The sequence below is a fragment of the Pteropus alecto genome, unplaced genomic scaffold (genome assembly GCF_000325575.1).
Source record: "Pteropus alecto unplaced genomic scaffold, ASM32557v1 scaffold11, whole genome shotgun sequence".
NCBI lineage: Eukaryota > Metazoa > Chordata > Mammalia > Chiroptera > Pteropodidae > Pteropus > Pteropus alecto.
Genome location: NW_006431956.1, coordinates 15,177,181 through 15,203,710, shown reverse-complemented (window position 1 = coordinate 15,203,710; position 26,530 = coordinate 15,177,181). Strand labels below are relative to the sequence as shown.

Here is a 26,530-nt window from a genome sequence, read left to right as displayed (position 1 = left end):
TGGGAAGGGGCTAGGTAAATTAATCAATGACATATCTCTACTAACATCTAGAAGCTGGAGATGTTTGGGTCACATCTCTGAATGCTCAGGGGGTGTCCAAAGGCAAATACTGTGTTTTCTCATAGGCTCACCCACCATCAGACAAAAAAGCAGAGTTTAGGGATTTAGGAGTATTAGCTGATTTTTCTTTGAACTAATTGTTATGCCATTTCTTCTATAATTTCATATACTATTGACTATCCTGGTAGTTCATATTAATTTATAATATTTTAGAGGTCATATAGTGAAAATTCTTCACTTTACACAAGAGAAAATAAAGGTGTTGACACATAAAGCGATTTTCTTAAGGTCAAACACCTCGAGAGCAAGAACCAGAATCAGCATTTTTACAGGAGCTGGTCCCTGTGATCTCTCCGTCATACAGTTATTAGCATTCTGTGTGCACCCACAAGAAGCCCTAAAGCCAAATGCTCCCTTCTAGAAACAGCTGAGACATGCCCATTAATGGTACGAGATATTCTCCAAGAGGGAGCTTTTCTTTGTGGCTTTTCTTTGTGGTTCCTATTGTCATGATGTAACATGTAAATTTTCGTCTTCATTGCATGTGTGCCTTAGTATGGCTACACATCTAATTTTTATACCTAAGTATGTCTTCTCAAAACCTGGGGCAAAGAAAGGATAGACTTTAAGGGATTTACAATACTTTTTTTTTTTTACTCTATAATGAAATATCTCAGATACATGGGAACTTGCATTGTCAAATGCCAGAATTTTTGTAAGCTGTTTAAACCAATGACTAGTCTTGCCACACAACATTTCTAGCATATTTTATAGTAGTTTTATCATAGCAAATTGTTTTAAAAATTTATGGCTGTTTGGATAGTATAACCCTTGACACCTTTTACTAAAAGGGTTTGTAGTCTCATAAAAACAGATGGACGATATAGCAGTTATAATTAATTCTTTGTTTAATTCAGGTTTCGTGTAGTTCCCAGAGATTAGTACTAGTAAATAAATCTTTTTTTTTTTTTTTTACATACCTGTTTTGAAAAAATTGCCAGATCACAGGCTTCTTTTTCTGAAATTGCTTTTGAGTCTCTGTCATTCTTCATCATGATATTACAGGATCCCTCATGTTTTGTAGAATAAAAATACAAATTCTGAGTATTTATTGCTCCTTCTGATGGTGTTGCAACAACATTTGGAGTTTTAAAAGAAGACCTCCGGTCCTTCCTCAGCTGCTGCCTTCTCTTGTAGCCCCGGTATTTGCTCTGAATGAACACTGCTGCTTTATCTTCTCTGTCCTGGGCTTGCGTTGTTGGTTCAACCCGCCTGTCTTTGACTGCCCCGTGCCTCAGGTGGCTTCTCTGCTGGCTGCATATGGATGCATTCTGGGTGACCACAGACGTTTTCTTTTCTTTTTCCTTGCTATTTGCATTTTGATAAACTGACCTTTGACTAAGACAAGGTTGCAAAGTTTTTTTAAAAGAAGGCTGCTTAGTCTCATTCTGAGCTAACCAAAGTCCTGAGTAGCCTGGCCTTTCGGATATGACCTTCCTTTCTAGATATGCTGCTTTCGAGTCTTCAAAATTCCTTTCTTCTGTATAGCTCTGGTAGTAATTCTGGATCACAGTGTCTTCTCTCTCCACTTTGCTTATTTTACTGTTCTCTCCAAGGTCTTCCATATACTTCTGTCTGAGGCTTACTTCTGCCCAAGGGTTCCCCACCAGATATAATTCCTCCTTAGTCTCTTCCCTATACACATTATTCTTTTTTTTCTGAGTTTGATATCCTCTGTTGTTACTTTCGACAGCATTAGGGGCTTCCTCCTCAGCTTTGAAAGTAGAAGTCTTCACTACAGATGTACTCCCTTTATTATTGGGAGCTGAGATGACTGTTTCATTAGTAGAGACTGCATTTTCTGTCTGTTTCTTCACAAAAGAATCCCTGGGTAAAACATAATTGCATCTGAATATATGATACTAAATGAGAGCATATGACCTCTTTTAGCAATATCTACATGTTTCATAATGTCAAGAGAGAAAACAAAAGAGATAATAAAGTTCAAAATAAAAACTTATCAAGTCGCATTAACCAAGTGGTTCCCAAAATGTCCTCTCTAGCAAAAACTGTGATTACTACTCAAACAATGATAAAACCGAGTTCAACTTAGAGTGAGAAATATTCTAGCATATTTTCACTTTATGAGGGAGGAATCAAAATCTTAGGAATTCGATCATTTCAAATACGTCCTTTTAAAAATGAAGTACCTGCAATGAGGAGACGTGAGAAATACATCTAGATTTGAGATCAGTAAACATGGTATGTTTACTAAGCTGACGTGTTATAGTTTAATAAGCTCTAAGGCTACTGATCACAGGAGATATCTTACAAAATTAAAGGAAAAGTGGTTTCCCTGCTACATTTCATGATCATATAACATGTTGGCCAGAATTTCACACTTATTACTTTACCAGTATTCTTCCAAAATGATTTCCCCTTAACTTAAAGATAAGATTTTTTCTACAACTTTTTTTTTTTTTTTTTAGCCACACAGTTTTATTTTATTTTATTTTATTTTTTTGGTGAGGGCAAAACCCTCGAAAGATCAGTTTGGCCATGAAGAGGCTGTTAAGGTAGTCGAAAAGTCATAACCTGACATCCTGACATGCTACTTGGGGGCTTTTGCCAGAAACTTTTCATTTTGGCTCAGGAAAGCTATGGGAGAATTTTGGTTTTTCGCAACTATTTGTAAAGAATGACTTTTCTTTGAGTCAAACTTGGAAAAAGCTATTGGGACTCCATTTTCCGAATTCCACTGGCCACTTCCTGGGCCGACCATATAGCATCCTCAGTCTTACACGGGAGGCATAACAGAATCCTTGTTATTCTGCCAGGGATCAGAGAACTAGGAAAAGAACCAAGAACACCACAATTTTGATGAGTGGTTATGCTAGTATTTTGAATACCTCCATAATACTCCCCAGAGAATGCTTATATTACTCAAAATACGATTCATGGGAGAAGATAAGCAAACTATATTACAAAGCTAAAGCAATCAAAACATTAAGATATTTGCATAAAAATAAACGTATAGATCAATGGAACAGAATAGAGAGCCCAAAAATAAACACACTCATTTATAGTCAATGAATTTATGACAAAGAAGCCAAGAATATACAATGGAGATAGGATAGTCTCTTTAAAAATGGTGTTGGTTAAACTGAACAGCTACATGCAAAATGATGAAACTGAACCCATCCTACATCATACACAAAAATCAACTCAAAATGGATTAAAGACTTGAATGGAAGATCTGAAACCATAAAACTCCTAGAAGAGAACATAGGTGATAAGTTCCTTGACATCAAGGTAATGATTTTTTTTTTTTTTTGATTTGACACCAGAAGAAAAGGTAACAAAAGCAAAAATCAAATAGTAAGACTACATCAAGTGAAAAAGCTTCTGAACAACAAAGGAAACCATCAACAAAATGAAAAGGCAACTTGCCAAATGGAAGAAAATATTTTCAAATCATATGTCTGATAAGGGGTTAATATCCAAAATATATAAAGAACTCATTACAACTCAATAGCAAATAACCCCAAACAACTCAATTAAAAAATGGGCAGATCTGAATAGTCATTTTTCAAAGAAGCCATATAAATGGCCAACAGGTACATGAAAAAGTGCTCAACATCTCTAATCATCAGGGAAATGAAAATCTAAACCACAATGAGATGTCACTTTACACTTGTTAGAATGGTTATTATCAAAAAGATGACAGATAAGTGTCGTGAAGATGTGAGAAAAGGAAATCCTTGTGCATTGTTAGTGGAAATGCAAATTGGTGCAGCCACTATGGAAAACAGTATGAAGCTAACTCAAAAACTTAAAAACAGAACTATCATATGAGCCAGCAATACCACTTCTGAGTATATATACAAAGGAAGCAGAACCATTATCTTGAAGAGATACCTGTATTCCAATGTTCACTGCAGTGTTATTCACAATATCCAAGGTATGGAAATGACCTAAGCGCCCACCAATGGGTGAATATTATATGTATACAATGTAGCATTATTTGGCCATGAGAAAGAAGGAAACCCTGCCATTCGTGACAACATGATGGACCTTGAGGGAATTACGCTAAGTGAAATAAACCAAATAGAGAAATACAAATATTGCATGGTATCACATATTTGGAATCTAAAACAAGAAAAAGTTAAACACATGGAAACAGAGGTAGAAAGTGGTTGCCAGGGGTAGGGAGTTGAGGAAAATAAGGCGAGATTGGTAAAAGGGTAGAATTTCAGCTACAAAATGAACAAGGTCTAAGGATTCAATTAAAACATGGTGACTATAGTTGATAAGGCTGTAGTGTACAATTAAATTTGGCTAAGAGTAGAATTTAAATGTTTTCACCAAATAAAGAAAAAATAGATAACTATGTGAGGTGATGGATGTGTTATATAACTAGATGGGGGAATCCTTTCACAATGTATACATGTATAAAATCAATATGATGTAGTCTTTAAATATCTTACAATTTTATATGTCAATTTTACCTCAATAAAGCTGAAATTTAAAAGATGATAAGTTTTGGGGATCTAATATACAGCATGGTGACTTAAAACTGTATTATATACTTGAAAGTTGCTAAGAGAGTAGTTCTTAAATGTTTTCACCACCCCCCCGCCAACACGCAACTGTAATTATCAAGGTGATGGAAATGTTAACTGAAATTATTGTAATCATTTCACAATACACATGTGTATCAAATGGTAAAATTGTACATCTTAAACTTACACGTTATATGTCAATTAAATCTCAATAAATTCGGAAAAAAAATAAAAAGCAGCAAGAGGATTGGGGTTGGGGCTAGAATGCTCATTATCTCCCTGAAGAACACTTACTCATTTTCAATCAATTCAAATTTTACCACTTAGGCAAAATCTAGATATTTTTCCCTCCCCGTAATCTGTACCAACCAAGGCAGTTTCCCCTCCTCCATGGCCATGTCCCCACTGTGCCTTTTGCACATTTTCATAGCAGAATTAACTTATATTAGTAGGATCATATATTTATTGGTTATATTTCTTTTCCATGACTCTGAGCAATTTGAGGATAAAGATTTTGTCTCATTTATCTATGTGTCCCTACTGCTTGGCATAAAGCCTACTCTATAAATGAATTCAGGTGGATCTGCTAATTGCACTTTAGAAAGATAGATATGGATGCTCAAGAGAAATAAAGGCAGAGGTGCTATGCTTTAAAGATTCGATTTTGACTTAGGAGCCAATGGCATATTGGTTATTAAGGCCATGGGAATGAAGGAGAGAGTCGAGGGATAATATTTAGATGCGGAGAAGGATTTAAATATGGGGAGAGGAGAAGGAATTAACAAAGGACACTTGGAATTAGAAAAAATATAGAGAGCAGTGTGGCAGAAGCCTAGGAAGAAAACACTTTGAGAAGGAAGTGTGGTCACCAGTGTGAAATGCCAGTGAACCCCCCAAATAGTGCCAGTGGCCATTCCCCAGTGGCCACTGGTGTTCATTGACATTTAATGCGTACGAGGAACTTGGTTGGGTACGAGAAAGACAATGAACTTTATTTTGTAACTTTACAGATTTGAAAAATCTATAGTGTCAAATGGTATATGAATGACATTCGTATACCTTTTATTTTCAAAGTTTTTCTTGTAGTCAAATTCCAGATCGTGAGTCTGAATGGTTGTTACTGCTGTGTTTTTCATTTTAATGATTTCTTTTCTTTGTTTCCTGACTAGATGTCCTCTTGCAGCTGAAACATATAAGGCCCAGAGTAGTGTTAATCATAACAAATAAAAAAATTACTTAAATGAGCAGAAAAATATGGGTTTTTGATCATCAGTGTCAAAGAGGAAATGAAATTAGACCCCAAATAGAACAGTTTCATTAAAAAAATATGGGATTCGTTAGATGACAAGCTATAGCAAGAAAATAATTAAAGTACCTTTTGTATTAAGGCGAATACTAACATGAAAGTAAAATGATAGAAAGGAGCAAAGTTGGTGAAAAAGTCAAAATGTAACATTTGGTTAAAATCTGCTAATACTTATTTCCCTTTTATTTTTGCCATGGTAAACTATTCATGAGAGAAATCCTCTATTATCTAAGTATATGTTTTGGACACTTTAGCCAATTATCTTTGGAGCCAGATATATTTCAGAATTCAGATTTAAACTTTATTTTTTAATTTTAGAAAGGTAATTCAGAGCAAATAACATATATTCTGTAACACTCCCCATATCGGGACAGCACTCCATAATCAAACACAAATATTTCTCCAGAAAACACAATATCTTCACTAAGTGGGATGAATAAAGGATTGTAACTACTAGGTCATGTTTCACTTCCAAATGAGTTATAAAAAACCTCCCTTCCACCCCCGGTGTTTTATCCATTTGGAAATTGTGGATAAAAAATTAGATCCCAAACTACAGGGTTGGATTTTGATGTCCCAGTAAGAAGTTAAGAGCTTAAAATTCCAAGAGATGATAATGCGCATTATGGATGCAGAGAACTAGGGTTGGAACATGAATCGCCTGTATGTTAGGTTTTCATCAGAACACAGGTTGCAAATCAATAGTGGATCGTAAAATTGATCGAGTGGGCTAAATCTAGCCTCTGAAAATGAAATGGAATAAACCAGAATAGAAAATGTCAGAGTGTACTGCTCACAGTATGTGTGTAAAAATATGTTTTTTACTCTAAATGTGCAGTCAAAAATTTTTGAATGATTCTGTACTAAGCCACATTAGGTTCTAAATTTAAGAATGGAAAGCAAAATCCAGTCTATGAATATATTTTAATAAAAATTTATGAAATGTAATTATAAATATTTCTCTACAGTTAATAGAAAGAAATGAATGCCCTTTAAAATGAGATTTAATTAAGTTATCAAAAACTATGGCCAGTGTAACCTTTGGAATAAAATTAAAAAAATCTTATTGTCCAACGTGTTATAATAATAAGATTCTTGAGATCTGTAATTAATTCAATCACTTACTGTATCTTGCACAATAAGTCAGTTTTATTTCATTAATATTTGACAGAAAATTCAAAAATTAAATTATTTTATTTAAAAAAACATTTATTCAAATATTAAAAGTGTCAATCACTAAAACAATCTGATTTACATTTAGTAGAAAGTATCAAGGTAACAGAGCTTGGAATTAAACACAAAAGCTCTATAAGAACTTGTATACAAGATTCGATTGTATGCCCACATCTAAACACAGCATTGTACTTCGTTACATTGTGAGACGGTCTGAGGGATTACCTGACTGTATTATTATAGCGCTCTCTTTCCTTTTCTCCTGTATTTTCTGGTATCTTCTTGAACCCAAGAATCCTCTGACACAGGCTTGAATTAGAATAATCTTGTCAATGGCTTCCTTTCGCATTAAATTTAACTGTTCCACATGATAATATTTAAGGAACACCTTGAAAGAATTAAAATAAAATACAAATAAAACTAAGGCACACAGGTGTGAACAGTCATGTGATTTGCTTTGAAGAATAGATTATATTCTAAATCTTTTTAGATTGTGGAATGTACTACCTATTGCTTCTTTGGCCTGGATGTTGCTATAACATTATAGATTTTTATGCTTGAAGAAAACCTGTCTTTAAGAAGAAATATAGTTTGATGATCACGCTGTTTATTTGTAACAGGTTTTGTTGGATGGACCGATAAGAGTGGAGGATATTGAGCTGTTGTATCAAAGTTTTAGCATCTGAGCAAAGCTAATTTTCATGCTTTTATTTTTCAAAAAAGACAATTATATTTCCTAAATTTAAAAATCTTACAAATCTATTTTTTAAGACAGAAAGCAATTATAGATAGAGTAGTTCATTTATTAAATGTTTATCGAGACCTGTATATGTACTCATGTCCTGGCGCAAAGGGGAACAAGGCGGGGGCACTGCCTCTCCTGGGCTCCAAGGCTGTCAGTGGAGAAACAAGGCAGAGAGAGGGCCCCAGGCAGGACGGACAACTTTCTCACTGGACCCTGTGGACACCCTGGTGAAAGCAGGGCTGACTTTCGATTATTTTAAAATCAAAATGAATTGGAGCACCAGAGGAGCCTGAAGGCCTAGAGATGTTCTCATCTAAGACTTTTCAACTTCCTCCAGGAAATGGGAAGTTTTTTTCCCCCTCTTCTTTTAATGGCTACATTTACTAATGAAATTCATGTCCAAGAGAGTTTATTGAATCCACTAAGAAAGTCACTGAAATTCAAATTTAACAGCTGAGTCATGAGACCTGGTAACCCTGACTGCAGAATTCTCTCAGCATTCCATTACTTGAAAGCTTGGTACCACAGGCAAACGGCTTAGCATTATAGGTTTTGATTAAATTTAGTTTTAATTTCTACAGGACTCTCGATGTTAATATATTTAGTCCATTCTACTGTTGACGATTCATTTAAAATTCAATCTGTTTAAAAAGGTCATCATTTTTCTGGTACAGCATTAGAAATGGTCCTATATTGAATACTTTTATCCATCATAATGAGTTGGAAAAGGTGAAGTGGAAAAATACAAATAGCTTTAAAATGCTACTCAAATATCATGCGGAACTGGACCGCAAAGGGCCTTTTTACAAGTTAAAACTCTATTTCAAGTTACGCATGTGTTTCAGACTGTGAATCAGCCTGCAAAAGTCATCTTTGTGAGCATCTCAAAGTAAAGGGTGTGAACAAAATACACATTGTTTTAGTGCTCACACTTTGCCCTTACTAAATACTAAAGTAAACACAGATTACTGAATTCGTGGGACTCACTCTAAGATAAACACTGAAACAAATTCCTTAAATTGTTACTGGAGGAATTTTTCATCTGATCATTATGAAAATCCTCTCCCACATCTCCCACCCCCAAGACACAACTAATATAAACTTCTTTGCAGATGTGGAAGTTGGTTTCACTCTGTGTCTATGGTATGGCTGATGGCGGTTATTCTTGAGTGGTCAGTCTATGAGAACTTCTTTTCTTTAGCCTGGCTCTTTTTTCCATCCTCTCCCAGTGATCCATTTTGTGTGTCCTAAGACCTGGTATCCTGTTTATCTCATCTTCATCTCATAATTCTCTGGAGATATCTAAGAAGCCCAGTGCATCCTTTCGTTAAGCAGCCACCTGTCTTACTTCTGTATTCAAAATTGGTTATGATTGTTTACTTCATTCTATCTAAACTAAATAAACTAAGATCTCACAGGTCTCAGATCTAATACATAAACATAATATTTTCAATCATTGTAAAATGTTATAATACTCAGTAAATCCAAACACATATAGTGAGTCTACTAGTATTGGTGAATTATTCACGCCAGTAAATTTCAAGTTTTATAATGGAAGCAGATTTGAGAATTAGAAAAAAAAAGAAAAAAAATGTTCTCAAATAGAACAGAATAAAAAAAATCCTACTTAGAGCATTATGATTCTCTACAATTTTTAACTATATTTAGTGGTGATAGAGAAAATATATCGGTCTGTTTTAGATACTATTTGAAGTATACTTACTATAAATTTCATCTTTTGGGGTAAATCTTCAAGATAAAGTTCTCTTGATTTTTTTTTAAAACCTTTATGAACACAAAGCAATTTTTCTGAAGAAAACCTTTATGAATTAATTCATCAATTTACTTCCCCTGTTTTAAGCTAACATTCTGTAACATACATAGCCATAATATTTCAATCATTGTAAAATGTTATAATTCTCAGTAAATCCAATGTAATTATTAACTTTTTTCCCTAGAAAATTACATGGAAACATTACTTTTGTTTTTCCAAGAGCCCAGTTATCAAGACCGGCTTTTTCCAGAATGGCGGCACAGGTGTCCGGGCTGACTGGTGGCTTCTCGCTCCATTTGTAGCAGAGAACACGGTACCTTCAAATGGGGGAAAGGGCTGGTTAGCATTTCACGAGGGTTCAGAATTCGACAGTTCTGTGCAGGGGAGGAAAGAGACGGGATCCTTTACACAATATTCTCAGAACAACCCTGGAGCAGACTGAATTCCAGACTGACAGAAATCCAGACAAGTCTATTTGTGTAAACTTGAGCATTGTTTTTCCAGTTTAGTGGTTGCTTTTCAATGCTTAACACTGAAATCCTGCCTCAAAACTCCGTCACTCAAAAAAGAAATTAGTTGGGTATTTTTTGAAAAGTAACTTTTCTCTGGGCACTAAGCAGGACCGCAGTGGCAGGAAGCAGAGGGAACAATTTTATTCTTCTTTTTTGTTTTAATCTTCACAAAAACATTGGGAACTGATCTTAAAATTGGATTGGAGGAGTTTTAATTCTACAACAACTTCCCAGCGCTGTACACATACCTTCTATCGTTGTTTTTCCTTGTTTTTTCCTGTCTTTTGCTGGAGTTTTTCTCTGTTGGTTTAATATATCAGTACTTGGGGAGGAAGTGAGTAAGGGGTTAATGAAGGAGAGAAGTGAAAGAGGTCACAAGTTTTTCATGCTGACCACAAAGTCTAATTGGGGAACAGGGTGAATTAAAAGAAGAAAAAACAGTTTACATGGTCAGTAATCTTGTGCAAAAAGGCAGATTTCTAGAGTTTTCAAACACTCCTTTATTTTTATTTAATTTCTTGATGCAAGATTAACCTGCGAAGATTAACCAGAAGAAATGGAGCGGCGCTTTGGTAGGTTCTGAATTTCAAAACAGAGGACTAAGGTAGGATGGTGACGAGAAGGAGACCGTGCCGAGGGTCAGGAGAGCGAAGGTCTAATCTCGACTAGTTACTTGTGTCAGCTTGGACACATCATGGAACCTCTCTAAGTATCAACTTCCTCATCCAAGAATGAGCCCATAGATAAAACCTCTAAAAAATAATATATCCCAGCTCTACCAAGTTTCAGCCCATGAAATCTGCAGACAAACCAGTTTCTGTCAGGTTCTCAGAGAATCCTGGCCTAGAACGGTGTAGAGTGAAGTGACAGTCACAGCTTTTGCTATCTGTGCAAAACCTCAGGGAACGCCCGTTAGCCTCCCTCCGTCCTTCATGCCTGTCTGCTTCAAGACTAAGCTTACTCACGGATGAACTATGACCCAAGCAGGCACTCTGACCTCTTAGCCCACCAACCATCTCCTGGCTTCACTCTTTTCCAGATCCAGTCAGGATCTCATGGTTCATCACAAGAGCCACCCTTGGTGAGCTCTCTTGACTCTCTCATTCTCTGCAAACAGGCACACCTGGATCATCCAATCATCTGCTTCTCCGCTCTTATGTCAGGCTTCAGAGCACTGCCAGAGAAAATCCCCATTCATTCACGGTGTGCTCCCCTATGAATGTGCAATTTCCTGACTCAGCTGGGTCCACATGGATGCTCAGAATCCTTATTGTTGTCCGTAGCCACTTTCCTCACTCAGTCCCCAAAATGGCTATTTAATCTCTCTGTCCCCTTGATGTGTCCCACCTGCTCTGCCCTCTAAACCCTTCTCAGCAGATAAGTTTATCCTCTATTGCACTGGAGGTCACCATACACAAGCTCTACCAGCTTCCTCCCCAACTACAAATTCATTCACTCACTATTGATTCTTCCCTCCTCCTTCAGAGGAGATATCCATGCTCCCTGTTCCTGTGTTCTAGATGCCATCTCTTCCTCCTTTTCTCTTCTGTATACTTTCAATCCCTTTTCTCTCTTCTGGCTCCCTCCATTTAGTACAAAACAATCCCCCTAAGTCTCTCTCATCTAAAAGGATTTTATTCTATATCTCCAACTGGCCTTCTGTAATCTTCACTTGGTTTATCCACCAAGCTTAAAAATCTCTCTGGAATGTGTTTCTTTCTCTCTGTTCCTACTGCTATTACTTTATCCCTCATCACTTCTCACCTCAGTTTCTGTAATTGCCTCCTCACTGGTTATGTCCATTTTCACTCCCCTCTCCCCTCTCTAAGCCAATTTACACAGCTTCGTCTGAATTATCTTAAAATGAAAATCCAATCATGTCCTTTTCTGATTTGAAAGTCTCCAACAATTTCCCAGGGTCTAAGCTGGGATGGCAAACTCAGGTGCTTTCAAAGGCTGGGTGGGTAATATAAATGTGTGAGCTGGGAAGCAGAGGATGTGAAGGGAACGGAGAGGCCACACCTGCTGAAAAGTAGCCATCTAAAATCGGTTCCACATACGATGAAAGCTCCTTCCTGCTCTATACCCTTGCCTGCCTTTCCAGCCTCATGTTCTGCAATTTTCCATGGACGTCTTGAGCTCCCGTCATAAAAGTGATTTAAAATTATGCCTAAGGGCCATGTTTGCTCACGACTCCATGCCTTTGTACGTGTCATTCTCTATCCTGCATGTCCTTCCATTCTCACTCCTACATTTCCAACAGTCTAGACACTCTCTTTAACATATCTTCAATGAACAGATTAACTGGTTGACGGACATTCTCTTTCTCTGTGTAAGGCACACTGACTGCTGTCCGCTGCACACCTGGAGTTCAAGGGCAGTGGCTCCTGCTGGTGTGCTCTGCTCCTGCTAACAAACCCGTTTATACCAGTTGCACTTGAGGGAACATTATCTAAATAAGTATCAGGTAATCTGACGAAATATGAGTGAGGTTTCTACAAAACTGTATCAAATGTGTTGGTAAGACTTCATAAAGAAGTGTTCTTGAAGACTATGGAATTAAACATGGATAAAGCTGTTATAAAAAGTTGTGAAGAATCATACAAATCAAGAATATTCAACTCTGTGATTGTTTCACAAGTATCTTTAACATCTTGCTTCACTTCAAGAAATATTGACTAAAAATTGTAAGTCATGGATTATGGAGAGCTATGCAGGAAAGAGTCAATAAACTCTCATTTGTTGACTTTTGTTCAAAAAAATTAAAATTATATCGAAAGATTGAAAAATGAATATATGTTTATGTTATAAATTAAAGTATATTTATAGTATATATTTATATATTACTTTTATGATTCCCTGCTTTATCTGAATTTCTACTGTAAGAAATTTCCTTTCCTCTTCAATTCTGCCATCTCTACTTCATGCTCTCAGTGTACCCTGTGCATACTTTTATTAAAAATATCCAAAACAACAAAAACAATAACAAACACACAAAAAACAAAACAAAACAAATATCCACTACTCTTCTCTCCATTTATTGAGCACCTACTATGTGCCAAGCACCCTTATAAGTGTTGGGGACACAGCAGTGAACACAGTAGACCACCGCCCTTGCCTTTTGGAGTTTACATTACATTTTATGATCATGTAGGTAATAAGATCCCTGTCCCCACAGCTAGTCAGTGAGTTTCTTAAAGTCAGAAGCTCTTTTACTTGTCTTTGGATTAAGATTAGGGTTAATCTTTTATTCAAGGACTGGAACATAGTGGGTGCTCAATTAAATGCTTGTTGAATGAGTAATGAATTGCCTCTGTGACTTGCTGTGGAAATAAACATCTAGGTAGATCAGATGTGTTTACAGAGAAAGTCCCAGGCCCGTGCTTTGTGTACCCTTTGGTTTAAAGACTTGTTTTAAAGCCAACATAGTTTCATGGTTTACATTGTGGGATTCAAGACCACAGCACTGTACATAACAAGTAATTTTGGGATATGGGAGCTGAGGTAAAAATAATAATGAAAATAATTATAGCTAATATGTATTGTGGACATTTGATTCTACTAATAAACTTCATACATATTATTTTATTTAATGCTTATAACCACATATTAAATTATATACTATTATTATCATTCCTATTTGCCGATGAGAGAAATTGAAGCTTGAAACTTACAGAACTCAAGTAACTTTGAACAAGGTCACACATTTAGTTAAGTGGCAGAACTAGGATTGGAACCTGGGTTTTCTGACTTCAAAGTATGTGCACTTACCTACTTCACTATACTACTGCCTTTCATAGGCTCTGGCTTTGTATTAGACCTCTGGGAGCCAAACCATTGTGTTTAGGTACCTGGTGGGAAAATGGAGCTAACCTTCAGCAGCTTCTTAATATGAGATTTCATTTGAAATAACTACAGTAATTTCAAAAACAGTGTCACTTCCTTTAAGATCATTATGTTATGTCTCTTCCCTTAAGATCATTTTTGTCACAAACAGAAGAGTTTCTCAACAGAATACACAAAGGATCTGATGAATTTCTGCATGGTACAAGGAAGGTTAGTCAAAGGCTAAGGCAGGACAGAGGGGGGTCTTTTAGTCCTATTTACACCTCCACAGGGACTTTGCAAATTGCTCTGCCTTCCTAAGGCTAATTTGATGACAGCTTTCAAATTAGTGACAGAGAAAAGGTTTAGCCTTACTTCCTGTCATCAGAACAGCCATTCACATGCTCTCTATGTACTTAGTTTTCCCTCCTCCTCATTTATCACATAGGGATTTGCTATTCTATAATAAATAGCATGGCATTTTGAAATACATTTGAGAATTTATTCTCATTTCTGACCTTCAAAGTAAGTGACTTTCAACTATAATATCATCAAGAAAATAGAATCAGTTCTCACAGTATTGTAAAACCATGGATAATTTTGAAAGTATAAGTTTATGCTGGCATTCAAGGCCATATTTTTAACCCAGTCAGTTTTCCCATCTTATCTTCTGTCACTTCACTAAGACCCACTCTGCCAAAGCAGTCTAATTCAAGTCCGTCTGGCTTTTGACACACCATCTTGTAGATGGAGAAAGCCCCTGTCTTTTCCACAAACTGTACCCTCCATTAGATCCCAGTTTGAGCCTTCTTTCTTGATACTCTCTTAGCAGCCCGGCTGGAGATAATCCTTCTCTTCTATTTCTTATACTGCTTGTACCACTCCCTTGGATCTTGGTATTTATTACCTTGCACTGCTTATTAATTTTTCATGTTGATGGTTCTGATAATTTTAACTGGATTGTTAATTCTTTAGGATCATGTCTGCATTTTAAAGTTTAAAATTCAGTATTTCCATGGGCAGATACTTCTCCAAAGAGAAAATACAGATGGCCAATAGACATATGAAAAGATGCTCAAGGTCACTAATCATCAGAGAAATGCAAATTAAAGCCACAATGAGATATCACGTCACACGTGTCAGAATGACTATCATCAATAAATCTAAGAACAACAAGTGTTGGTGAGGATGTGGAGAAAAGGGAGCCCTCATATATAGTTGGTGGGATTGCAAATTAGTATAGCTGCTATGGAAAACAGTCTGGGGTTTCTCAAAAATTGAAAAATGGATATACCTTTTGACCCAGCGATTGCACTTCTGGGTATTTATCACCCCAAAAAACCAAAACAATAATTCATAAAGATCTATGCACCTCAATATTCACGGCAGCACAATTTACAATAGTCAAGATACAGAAGCAACCTAAATGCCCATCAACAGATGATTAGATAAAGAAGTTATGCTTCATATATACAATGGAATATTACTCAGCCAGTTAAAAAAAAATGAAATCCTACCATTTGCAACGACATGGATGGACCTAGAGGATATTATGCTGAGTAAAATAAGCCAGACAGAGAAAGACAAATACCATATGATTTCAGTTAAATACAGAATCTAAGGAACAAAAAGAACAAACTAATCAAAAACCGACTCAAATATAGAGGACAATTTGGTGACGGACATAGGGGATGGGGTTGGGAAGGGGTAAAAAAGTACAAATTAGCAGTTGATAGATGGTCATGGGGATGGGGAGCACGGCGCAGGGAATGCAGTCGGCAGTAACGTTATGGGTGGAAAACCAGAGGAGAGAAGGAGCAATTAGGGGGATCGTTTTATAAACTATATAAATGTCTAACCAATGTACTGTATACTTGAGACTAATAAAAATAAAAATAATAATAAAAAAGAAAACATTAAAGGCCACTGAAAATCAAAGAAAAAAAATTCAGTATTTCCTACAGTGAGTAGCACGATGCCTTGTACATAAAAGTCACTAAAATATAAGGATACTTATATCAATATTATATTAATGTTACTTATATTAATATTTAAGCAAGTTAAAGATCTACTCTTCTCTTTAAAAATGAAAAGTATAATGAGGTCAAATTTTAACTTGAAATTTGAAACTCCTCTGTATCAAATACTTTTGGGTTACCTGTTTTCATGTACAGAATGAAGAATTACCTATTGGCCAATACGAAATTATATTTTTTATTTCTTAGCTTTGGTTCTTAAATTGGGTTCTTAAATTGAGAGATGACATCAGTGATTAGATGCTGGCTGTACTTCTGAACTCTAAAACTTGAATTTTTAAAGTCTGCCTTAAACTACTATAAAGAATTTGCCAATATGAAAGTCACCATATTTATGTAATTTTGCTCTCCATCATAAAAATGCAGTAAGATTTTCCTTATTTCAAGGCACTTCAAATGAATACCTCTTATTTTCTTTCCTCAGTCTCTAAAGAAAAAAAAGAATCCAGAGCTACCATGAATTGCTGAAAATATGAAAATTTACAAGGAGAGTTAGAATTCTCACTCCATTTAGTAAAGGTCTTGATTATTCCAAGTAAAAGAATGCTTGATATAAGACATGACAATATTTTGTTTTGTTTTGGTGGGAGGAGGGAGTTAGAAATCAGTTTATTGTACAATCACAAAACTTTGTTTTGTTCTTAATCTTAATTTATATACTCTGAAAAAAGCCAGAGAATGTTACATATGGAGAATTCCTCAAATGCTAGGTTTCACCCTAAAATTGTAATAGACCTCTCTTTTGAAAATTGAAAGTTCAAGTTTAATGGCTATAAAAATCATAGAAACATGAGTGTTTAAAATATTAAATACATAAGATATTGAACCTCTACATCACCATTAATGTATTACTTAATGAAATTAATTTATAGCTTAATTCATTTTACATTAATCTCAAATATCAGAAAGAACTCCTTATACCCAATTGATTCTTTATGTCTTTTAAATCATCAGTCCTCAACCTTTTTGGCACCAGGGACCGGAGCTCCTATGAGAATATAATGCCTGATGATCTGAGGTGGAGCTGAGGTGGTGATGCTAGCGCTGGGGAGCAGCTGCAAATACAGATGAAGCCTCGCTGGCTTGCCAGCCACTCGCCTGCTGTGCAACCCGGTTCCTAATAGGCCATAGACTGGTACTGGTCCATAGCCTAGGGGTTGGGGACCCCTGTTCTAAATCACCTTTAGAGACACTATCTCATTAGATTCTTGTAACAATTCCATCAGGTGGTCATGGCAGATTTATTAGATAAGGAAAATGCAGTTCTGTATCCATCTTAGGTTGGATAATTATTTGTTGTAATGAGGTTCTGCTGGGCATTTTCAGATGTTTAGCAGGATCCCTGTTCTCTACCCAGTAGATGCCAGCAGCACCCCCTTCCCGATCCCACCCGTTGTGACAACCCAAAATGCCTCCAGACATTAACAAATATCCTTTGAGTATCCCCTCATTGAGAATCACTGGTATATAGGCCATGGTCACATAGGAAGTGGCAGAGCTAGGACGAGAACTGGATCCTTCAGTTTCTCAGTACAGAAGCTCAAGTCTCTCAATCACGCTGCCTGTGACATATCCTCTGCTGTCACACACCAAATCTCCCAGCTAACAAGAGAAACATCCAGCTATTTTCTCTTTCAATGCATAATCCTTCGCATGAACAAAATGGCTCCTTCCCAGAATGCCTATTTTGGTTCCTATAATTCTTCTGAAGACCTTTTTATATAAATGGCAATGGAAACTTAAAAAGAAATCTACGTACCGCTTTATAAAGTTAGCAAAAAGTATCCGATGTGAGTATCCTAGCCTTCGAATTCTTGCTGTTTCCAGAATTCCTGTGTAGCGAAGCTGTAGCAGAACTTTCTCTTTGTCGTATTTTCTTGCTTGACGTTCATTATTTGGTTTGATGCAACGGACAAAATGAGGTTGACCCACCACCATTTTAGATAACAAATCCATCAGGGAATACTATAATAGGAAACAAAAATAAATTTCCCAGTGTAGCACATGAAAATTTATGAGCTTGTAGATCTTTTTATTATAAGAAAAAAAGAAATCTGAAAACTGAATGTTACACGTACATTAATTCACAGTAAAAATTTCATTTATAATATATTTTTAAAAACGCAGATTTATTCATAAAAATGCAGAGGCAATAACTTGGATCTTAGCTATTCAAAGGCTGCCTGTAAATTCTAAAGGCAGCTTTAATAGATAGAAACCATTATTTTTGATATAGTTTGTAGGTAATTATATCCTCTCAGGAAACTTGCCAAGTTATAACAATTAGGCACACAATCTACTTTCTTGCTTAATTTCCTTGTCCAACTCTAATTTCTTTAAAGTATGAAAATAAACACTTTAATCCCTGTCAGAATCATCTCCTAGTTTAAAATAAAAACTGAGAAGCTACTGCAATTTAATATATAGGATATAGTTATAAAAATAAGCAGGTCCATTTAAGCACTCGAATCTGCTCTGGATTGATAATTTTCTTATTTATTTTAGAATTTTTAATATTACATAGATGCGAAAACTATATTCTGCAGCAATACCTTATTAGAGCTGTAGCTAATCTGTTAAATATAATGAACTAGTAGCTAATTAACTAAGTATAATATGTTAGGCTAATCATGGTTCAACTAAAAGTGGAATCCCAGAAAACTAGTGTGTTAGAGACCAGGATACAATTTGTTCGCCAGGTAATGAATGCCTGGACGTTGACAGCTGTTGATGGCTGTATCTCTTTTAGTGTCTGAAATATAAAAGCCTAAGCTCTAAGGCCAGTGCAAACCAAATGCTGGAATTGGGTAACTGACACAGCACTGGATTTGCATGGCTTCCTCTTGGGCACTCAGTCTCAGATGTGATCTTCAAACAGCTGGGTCTGTCACTTTGGAGCCGCTGTTCATTACATTTGGTAGTGAGTCATCATTCCTTTAGCCATGCACACATCTGTCAGGTACTGGAGGTGTGAAGGTGGTTTACATGTCTCTTGGCAAGCTGAGAAAAAGCTCACTGCAATTTAGGCACTGGCTTTTCTTTCTGTACATAGACCAAGGCAGAGAACAATGACCATAGTGTAACACTCTGCCTTGGTCTCTGTACATAGACCTCTGTACATAGACCTCTGTACAGAGACCAAGGCAGAGTGTTACACTATGGTCATTGTTCTCTGCAGAGTAAAAAATAACTTTAAGAATACTTTGCATACTACATGGAATTATCTTCTATCGCTTTTCATTTCAAATTGAAGAGTAAAACAATTTTATGAACTAATGATTTAAACAAACACATAGAGTTTGGATAGCTCGTTTTAAAAAAAAGGAAATAATCTGTTTGTAAATATTCTTGGGGATTCAGCTGTGCTGCAGCCCTGATGTAATGTGACTGTATCCACAGCAAACATGAAATATTAAGGGTATAAATATAATGGGTGCTACTCAAAAATGATTAAGCACACACTGTCTGCTATAAGCTTGGGACTTGAAAAACATTTAATAAAGCTATCCAGCTATTTCTAAAAGTATTTTGTGATTCTGTTAGGGAACCGGGTTTATTCACTGAGCACTTTTAATAAATTTAATCCAATTTCCTCCCCTTTCCCCATATTAAATTATACTATTAATAATTTCCAAGTTTTAGGTGGCATTTTCTTCATTTTTATTGGCTAGTTAATATGATCTTATCAGAAGAGATAAACAAGAACTGAGATCAGTAATGAGGGCATGGTTATCTAGAGCTCCCTAGAGCACAGAGAAAATTAAGCTCTTTTCTTTCTCCCATATTGTCCAAGGAAGAAAGGTCACTTGATCATATGCTAAAGATATAGCGACTCACTTCCTTGGCATGTTACTGTGCTTCCCTGGTCCCTTCTCCTTTCCCCATTCCAACACTGGTTTTAAACACACACACACACACACACACACACACACACACACGCGCGCGCGCGCGCGCGCATGCAAGTTTTCAGTTTGTCTATGTACAGAAAGATTTAGAATGAAGATGGATGCTCAACCTTGTCCCATCTGTCTATCTTAAAATTATGAGTGAGAAAGAGCATTGCTAGTTATCATAGCATTGAATTAAAAAAAACCAAAAACCCACCCTTTTTAAGTTTTATTCTGGTAGAAATGCACTTGGTTCTATGGACAAATTTTAATGCGAGTATAGACCTCCATTAAGATTGACCTAGTATATAATAATTTTACATGTGAAATACAAGTAAACGAATCCACAGGTTTTTGACGGCATACTCTAATATATTCTATATCTAAAAAATAGTGAGATACGATAAAAATTCTTTTGCGAATAGCACTCTGATATTTGTTACTAGCTTTTGATCTATCGCTCTTATTTAGAATAAATAATATCCCTAAGCACAACACACCATAACTTAGTATCTTACTCTAAAATATGATGCAACCGTTTGTGTTTTCATGTTGGTCGTCTCTCTGGCATGACGTGTGGTTTCTCCAGTTTCACCCTAAGACCAAAGAAGACAGTGGAACTTCATTACTGATTGTACTTTATGATTTGCAGGGAGCACATGGAATTTTTCCTTCTAGTTATCATAGTCTAGGCATTTGAATATGTAAAACAGCAAAATGTCATTGATATTTTTACTTTAATTGTTTTGTCTACTCATGGAATCTGAATTGGTCTTGCCCAGAATGTGAATATCTCTGATTTTAGCTGACACATTTTTAGTGGGTCTCATAGTAACATTAAAACTGTAACATGATAAATGAAGTCTTAGGAATATATCAGAAATAAATGATTATTTTAGTGACTAGTGGTAATATGAACATAACATAAATATCTGTTTAAGCAGAAAAAAGATCAAAGGGAGAAAAACTAAGGCAAAGGCTGTTCACTCTTAGGAGCACACAAATATTGCCATTGTAAAGGTAGATTTTTAGACTCATTGCCATGAAAAACACATTTCCTTACCTTTGTCAGGTTGACCGATTTTTCTGAAGTTCTCATTTGATAGTTTATCATATTTTTAGTTTTAGAATGTGGCAGATTACCTATGGGAATTTAGATAAAATTAATATACCTTTTGGAATCCTTAATAGCCAGAAGATTTTCTCCATTTACTTAAATGTTAAAAAATGTTGATCCCATGATATTCATACTTACATGCTTGGTTAACTATTTGTTGAAAAACTTAGAAATAAAATAATATGTGAAAATTTATAACAAAATTTTAATTCAGGAAAAAAAAATCCAGTTTGGAGAATACAAAAGATAGAGATAAGTGTTGGGTTTCCTTTTAATCGCTACACGATATGAAGTGATTATGATAAAGGGAGCAATTTGCTTCTGTTTTGTGTGTGTTAAATGGCATCTGAGATTTTCTTTAACACAAAGAAAAGCTTTCCAATGGGCCTTAAAAGTTGCGTGGATCGTTAATTTATATGAAGTGGTTATAAGTGAATCGAGTGTGGCTGGCCGCCATGGACATTTTCTACCTAACATTTATAAATATGTGCACAGTGCTAGGGTTGTATAAATGCTCACGATCCAAGGCCATGAAAAAATGATGGCATAGTGTAGAAACAATGACCCTGGAATAACGACCAGAAAGACTTGGGTTCGAATCAGCTTTGGTACTTGGGTTATCTGTGGGTCACTTATTTAGTCTCGGAGTTGTAGTTTGAATCCATAAAATAGGGATAATGATGCTTACCTCATAGAATTTTGATGAAATGTGATAGCACGCCTGGCACATGGTAGGCGCCTGGAAATGTGCGTTCGTTTTCACTCCTTTCCCACCCACATCAAGCACAATAAACCAATAAATCCACAATCCAAGAATTTATCATCCTAATATCAACATTTGAAACATCTCCAACGCAAGGCAATAAATATATACGCCTTACTGTTAAGTTGTACACCTGAAACTTACTGGATTTTGTTAACCAATGTCACCATAATAAAAAATAAATAAATAAAGCTAATGAATAAATAAATAAATAAGAAACATCTCCAGAACCCAGTATGACGTCAGAAAGATTATTTCTCTTTATTCTCATTCTCTTAGGTTGTAAGCAGAACCTACAGGTTTTTGGCAAAGACTTCATGTTTTTGTGATTGTCAAAGGCTGGCTCTGAGAAGATGGTGCAGGAAGGAAGGCTGCCTGGGATGTGGCTGGTGGTGCCTCTGCTCTGTTCACTGCCCTCCCTTCCCTCGTTACTCCAGGAAAAGTGCTGAGATAGGTGTGTGCAATGGCTTTCATACTGGGCTGAAGCTGCACACTTCACTGTTCGCTCCTCAAATGTGAAACTTACTGAGTACAGCAGAGTGGATGGAAATAGTAACAGATGATCTCCAGATGGGCAGTTTCGGGACTTTCTCTTATAATTAATGAATTAATTAATTTGGATGATCAGAGAGTTTTAGAAAAAGTTATCACAGATTTGGAGATTTCTTAGAAGCATGATAAATATATAAAATGCTAGTAGTACATCGATGAGAATGGACTCATTACTTAATAGATACTATTACATACGATTAGCCAAACAAGAACTAAAAATTTAAGTTTACCCGAAAAGTAAAAGCTAGAGGAAATTTAGAAAAGGATTAATAATTTCACTTCAACAAAATGTATACATTAGTAATCAAGTAACTTAACAAAAAAATAAATGAAAGTCTTTTAAAAATTCATCTATGCTTTCGATAGGAATCAAAATTAGCATAAATCTTAATTTGCGAAAATATATCGTTTGCTTTTAGAGTTGACCTGACAAACAAACTTGTGATAAACCAAACTAGCGAAATGAGCTGCAAGGAATTGTGCGAGATTTTCCTTTAGTAATGGCTGAATCCTATTTCATACTTGAAGTCATATATGGAAAGGGCCATAGTTACTTCAGAATCTTGGAGACAGCACAACATAAAATTGAAGAACTCGAATTTTCAAGCCTACTTCTGTGGGGCAACATGGCAAAAGCCACTCAACATTTCCAAGCCTCGAAGTCACATCTGTAAAAGCAGTTTCTCCTCAGAGTGTTTTTGTTAAGAGCAAATGAAAGAACTCAGCACAGTGCCTAGCACAATTTAATTTCTAAACAAAGTTATCTATTATTGTTGTTGTTATTATTATTATTATTATATATTTGCACATCTAGGTGACTTTGGTAGCATTGAGGTTCTAAGTTATTAAAACACCTTTTGACTGTGAAGTTCTTCCCTTCAAGTAGAGAACTGTTCTGCTGATAGTTAGGAGACATAACATAGGATTGAAAACCTGGTTTCATATTTTATAAGAGTGAAAAACATGAAGTTATATGCATAGATGCTGTAGGTAGATATAGAAAGAAATAACAATTGTTAAAATAAAAACTGAAGGCTTTTGCTTCTGGGTGAGATAAAGTAACAGACTGGGTTAACTGAAACAACTAAAAACATACAAAATATATGGAACATTTTTTTCCCTTTCCCTTTTTTTATTGTGATAAAATCCACATAACATAAAATTTAGCACCTTAACCATTTTAAAGTGTACAGTTGAGTGGTATTAAATCCATTCACTGTCATCCATCTCCATAGCTCTTTCATCTCATGAAACTGAAACTCTATACCCACTAAATACTCACTTCCCATTCTCCCCTTTCCCAGGCCATGGCAACTACCATTCTACTTTCTGTCTCAATGATTTTGACTATCTCATATAAGTAGAAGAATACATTATTTCTGGAGAAAAAAATGGTTTTTATACATTGTGCATCAAGCAGTATAGAACATTGATCCCCGAGAATGGGGAAACAAATGAGGTGAAACCTATGATTGCTCCAGCAATCTGAAGAGGTTTTAAGCTGAAAAGCACAGAGGGGACCCCAGGTAGAGCTTGGGAAGAAGACCATCTGTAACCAACATTACTATCAAATGAACAGCAAGATGGTAGAGTCAAACCCAATCATATCATTAATCACATGAAATGTAAATGGTTTGATCATCACAATTAAAAGGCAGAGATTGTCAGATTGGAATTTAAAAGCAAGATCCAACTACAAAAAAACCACTCTAAATAAACACAAAGAGAAGTTGAAATAAGAGTATAAAAAAAGATATTCCATTCAATCACTAATCATAAGAAAGTTGGAGTTTCCATATTAATATCAGGCAAAGTAGATTTCAGAACAAAGAATATGACCAAGGATAAGAAGAGTCATTTGATAATAATAAAGGGGTCTACCCATCAAGAAGATAAAACAAATGAAAATTTTTATGTATCTAATAATAGACCTTAAAAATACATAAAACAAAAACTGATTGAAATGAAAGGAAAAATAGATAAATTGATAATGACAGTAGATATTTCAAAACTCTCTCAGTAACTGATAGAACCAGGAGAGAGAAAACCAGTAAGAATACAGAAGATTTGATCAATATTAGCAACCAAGTTAACCTAATTGACATTTCTAGAACATTTCACCTAACAACAGCAGAAAACATGTTATTTTCAAGTGCCAATGAAACGTAAAACAAGACAGGTCATATTCTGAGCCATAAAATGTTCCAATAAAATTAAATGGACTAAATCATACAAAGTATGCTTTCTGAGCTCTATGTAATTAAATCAGAAGTCCATAACCAAAAGATATCTAGAAAATCCCAACATACTTAGAAATTAAATATGACGCAAATAATCTATATAAGTTCCTATATTAGTAAAGAAGAAACATTTTCTTAAATCATTGACCTAAAGTTTTCACTCTAGAAATTAGAAAAATGACAGAGTACCCAAAGTAAACAGAAGGTAATAAAAATAAAAGCAAATATATATATGTCCACAAAATAAAAAGCAAAACCAATAGAGAGTATCAATAAAACAATAAACTAGTTCTTTGAAAATATCAATAAAATAGATAAGTTCTAGAAAATCCATCAAGAATCAAATGAGAGAGGACACAAATTATCAATATTAGGGATGAGTGAGATGACATAACTTTAAGATCTACAGATATTAAAAGGATAATAAGGAAATATTATAATCAACTTTATGTCAATAAATTTGATTACATAGATGAATAAATTTCTAAAAGACACGATCCACTAAAACTTATTAAAAAAATTAGATAATTTAAGTAGCCTTATATTTATTAAGGAAATTAAATTTGTAGTTTAAAACCTTCTCACAAAAACCACTTCAGGCCCAGATTGCTTCACTGGTGAATTCTACAAAGGAATTTAGAAAGAAATAATACTCATTTTACTTTTTCTGAAAATTGAAGAGGAGGCAATAAATCTCAATTCATTTTATGAGGCCAACATTACTCCGATTCCAAAATCAGAAAAACAATTAGAAGAAAAGAAAACTACAGTCCAATATCCCTCATGAACATAGATATAAAAATTCTTAACAAAATGTTAGCAAATTGAATCAGGCAACACATAAAATGTCCAATACATCATGACCATGTTGAGTTTTTCCCAGGAATGAAAAGTAGGTATAACATTAAAAAATCAATCGATGTAACAACATGTTTGTGGGAAAAGATAAACAATTGATCATCTCAGTAGATGCAGAAAAGGCATTTGACAAAATTCAAACATGCATGTCTGATACAAACTCAGCAAACTAGGACTAGAAAGTAACTTTCTCCTCCTGATAAAGGACATCTATGCAAAACCTACAATTAACACAGTTAATGGGGAAAAACTGAATGCTCTCTCTCTCCAAGATCAGGAATAAGGCAAGAATGTTCACTCCTGACACTTGTATTCAACACTGCATTGGTGATTCTAGTCAGTGTAACCAAGCAAGATGAAGAAATAAAAAGTGAACAGAATGGAAAACGGTAAATTATCACGAATGACATGACCACCTATGTAGGACATTCTATAGGAGTTACAAAAAAATAACTACTCTAATAAATGAGTTTAGCAACATTGCAGGGAAAAAGATGAACATACAAAAATCAGTTGGATTTCCATTCAACAACAGACGGAACTTGAATTAAAAAAACCATTTATAATAGCTTAAAACCTGATATACTAGCAGATAATTTGACAAAAGATGTGCAAGACTTGTATAATGAAAACTACAAAATATTGCTGAGAGAAATTAAAGAAGACTTAAATCAATGGAGAGTTACATTGTGCTTCCTAATTAGAAGACCCAATATTGTGAATATATCATTTCTTTCAAAATTAATCCAATAGCTTCAGTACATCCCAATAAAGTCTTACCAGGATTTTTAGTAAAAGTTGACAAGCTCATTCTAAAAGTTATGTGGAAAAGCAAAGGAATTATAACTGCCTAATCAACTCTGAGAAAGGAGAACAGAGCTGGGTATTTATTTATACTATCTGATTTCACAATTTTTTTTATAAAGCCACTGTAATCAAGACATGCATTACTGGCATAAAGATAAATAGCAGTGACACACAGTAGAGAGTCAAGAAATAGACCTATACATATATAGTCAATTGATTTTAGTGCCAAAAAAAGTTCAATGGAGAAAAGAACAATCTTTTCAATAAATGATGCTAGAAAAATTGGATAGGGCAGGGAGGGGTATAGGGAAAG

General features: G+C 35.2%; 1 protein-coding gene across 1 annotated transcript in view; it reads right to left on the bottom strand.

Annotated features, from left to right (window-relative positions):
* Positions 1-26,530, bottom strand: part of MYO3A (myosin IIIA) — a 185,990-nt gene that overhangs the window by 26,434 nt on the left and 133,026 nt on the right. Inside the window, exons 24-30 of the mRNA XM_015585601.2 lie at positions 20,944-21,023; positions 20,399-20,476; positions 17,753-17,958; positions 9,826-9,937; positions 7,327-7,489; positions 5,682-5,805; positions 1,041-1,947 (exon numbers count right to left, since the gene is read on the bottom strand). Coding sequence (XP_015441087.1) covers positions 1,041-1,947; positions 5,682-5,805; positions 7,327-7,489; positions 9,826-9,937; positions 17,753-17,958; positions 20,399-20,476; positions 20,944-21,023 — 1,670 coding nt within the window. The remainder of the gene's footprint in view (positions 1-1,040; positions 1,948-5,681; positions 5,806-7,326; positions 7,490-9,825; positions 9,938-17,752; positions 17,959-20,398; positions 20,477-20,943; positions 21,024-26,530) is intronic.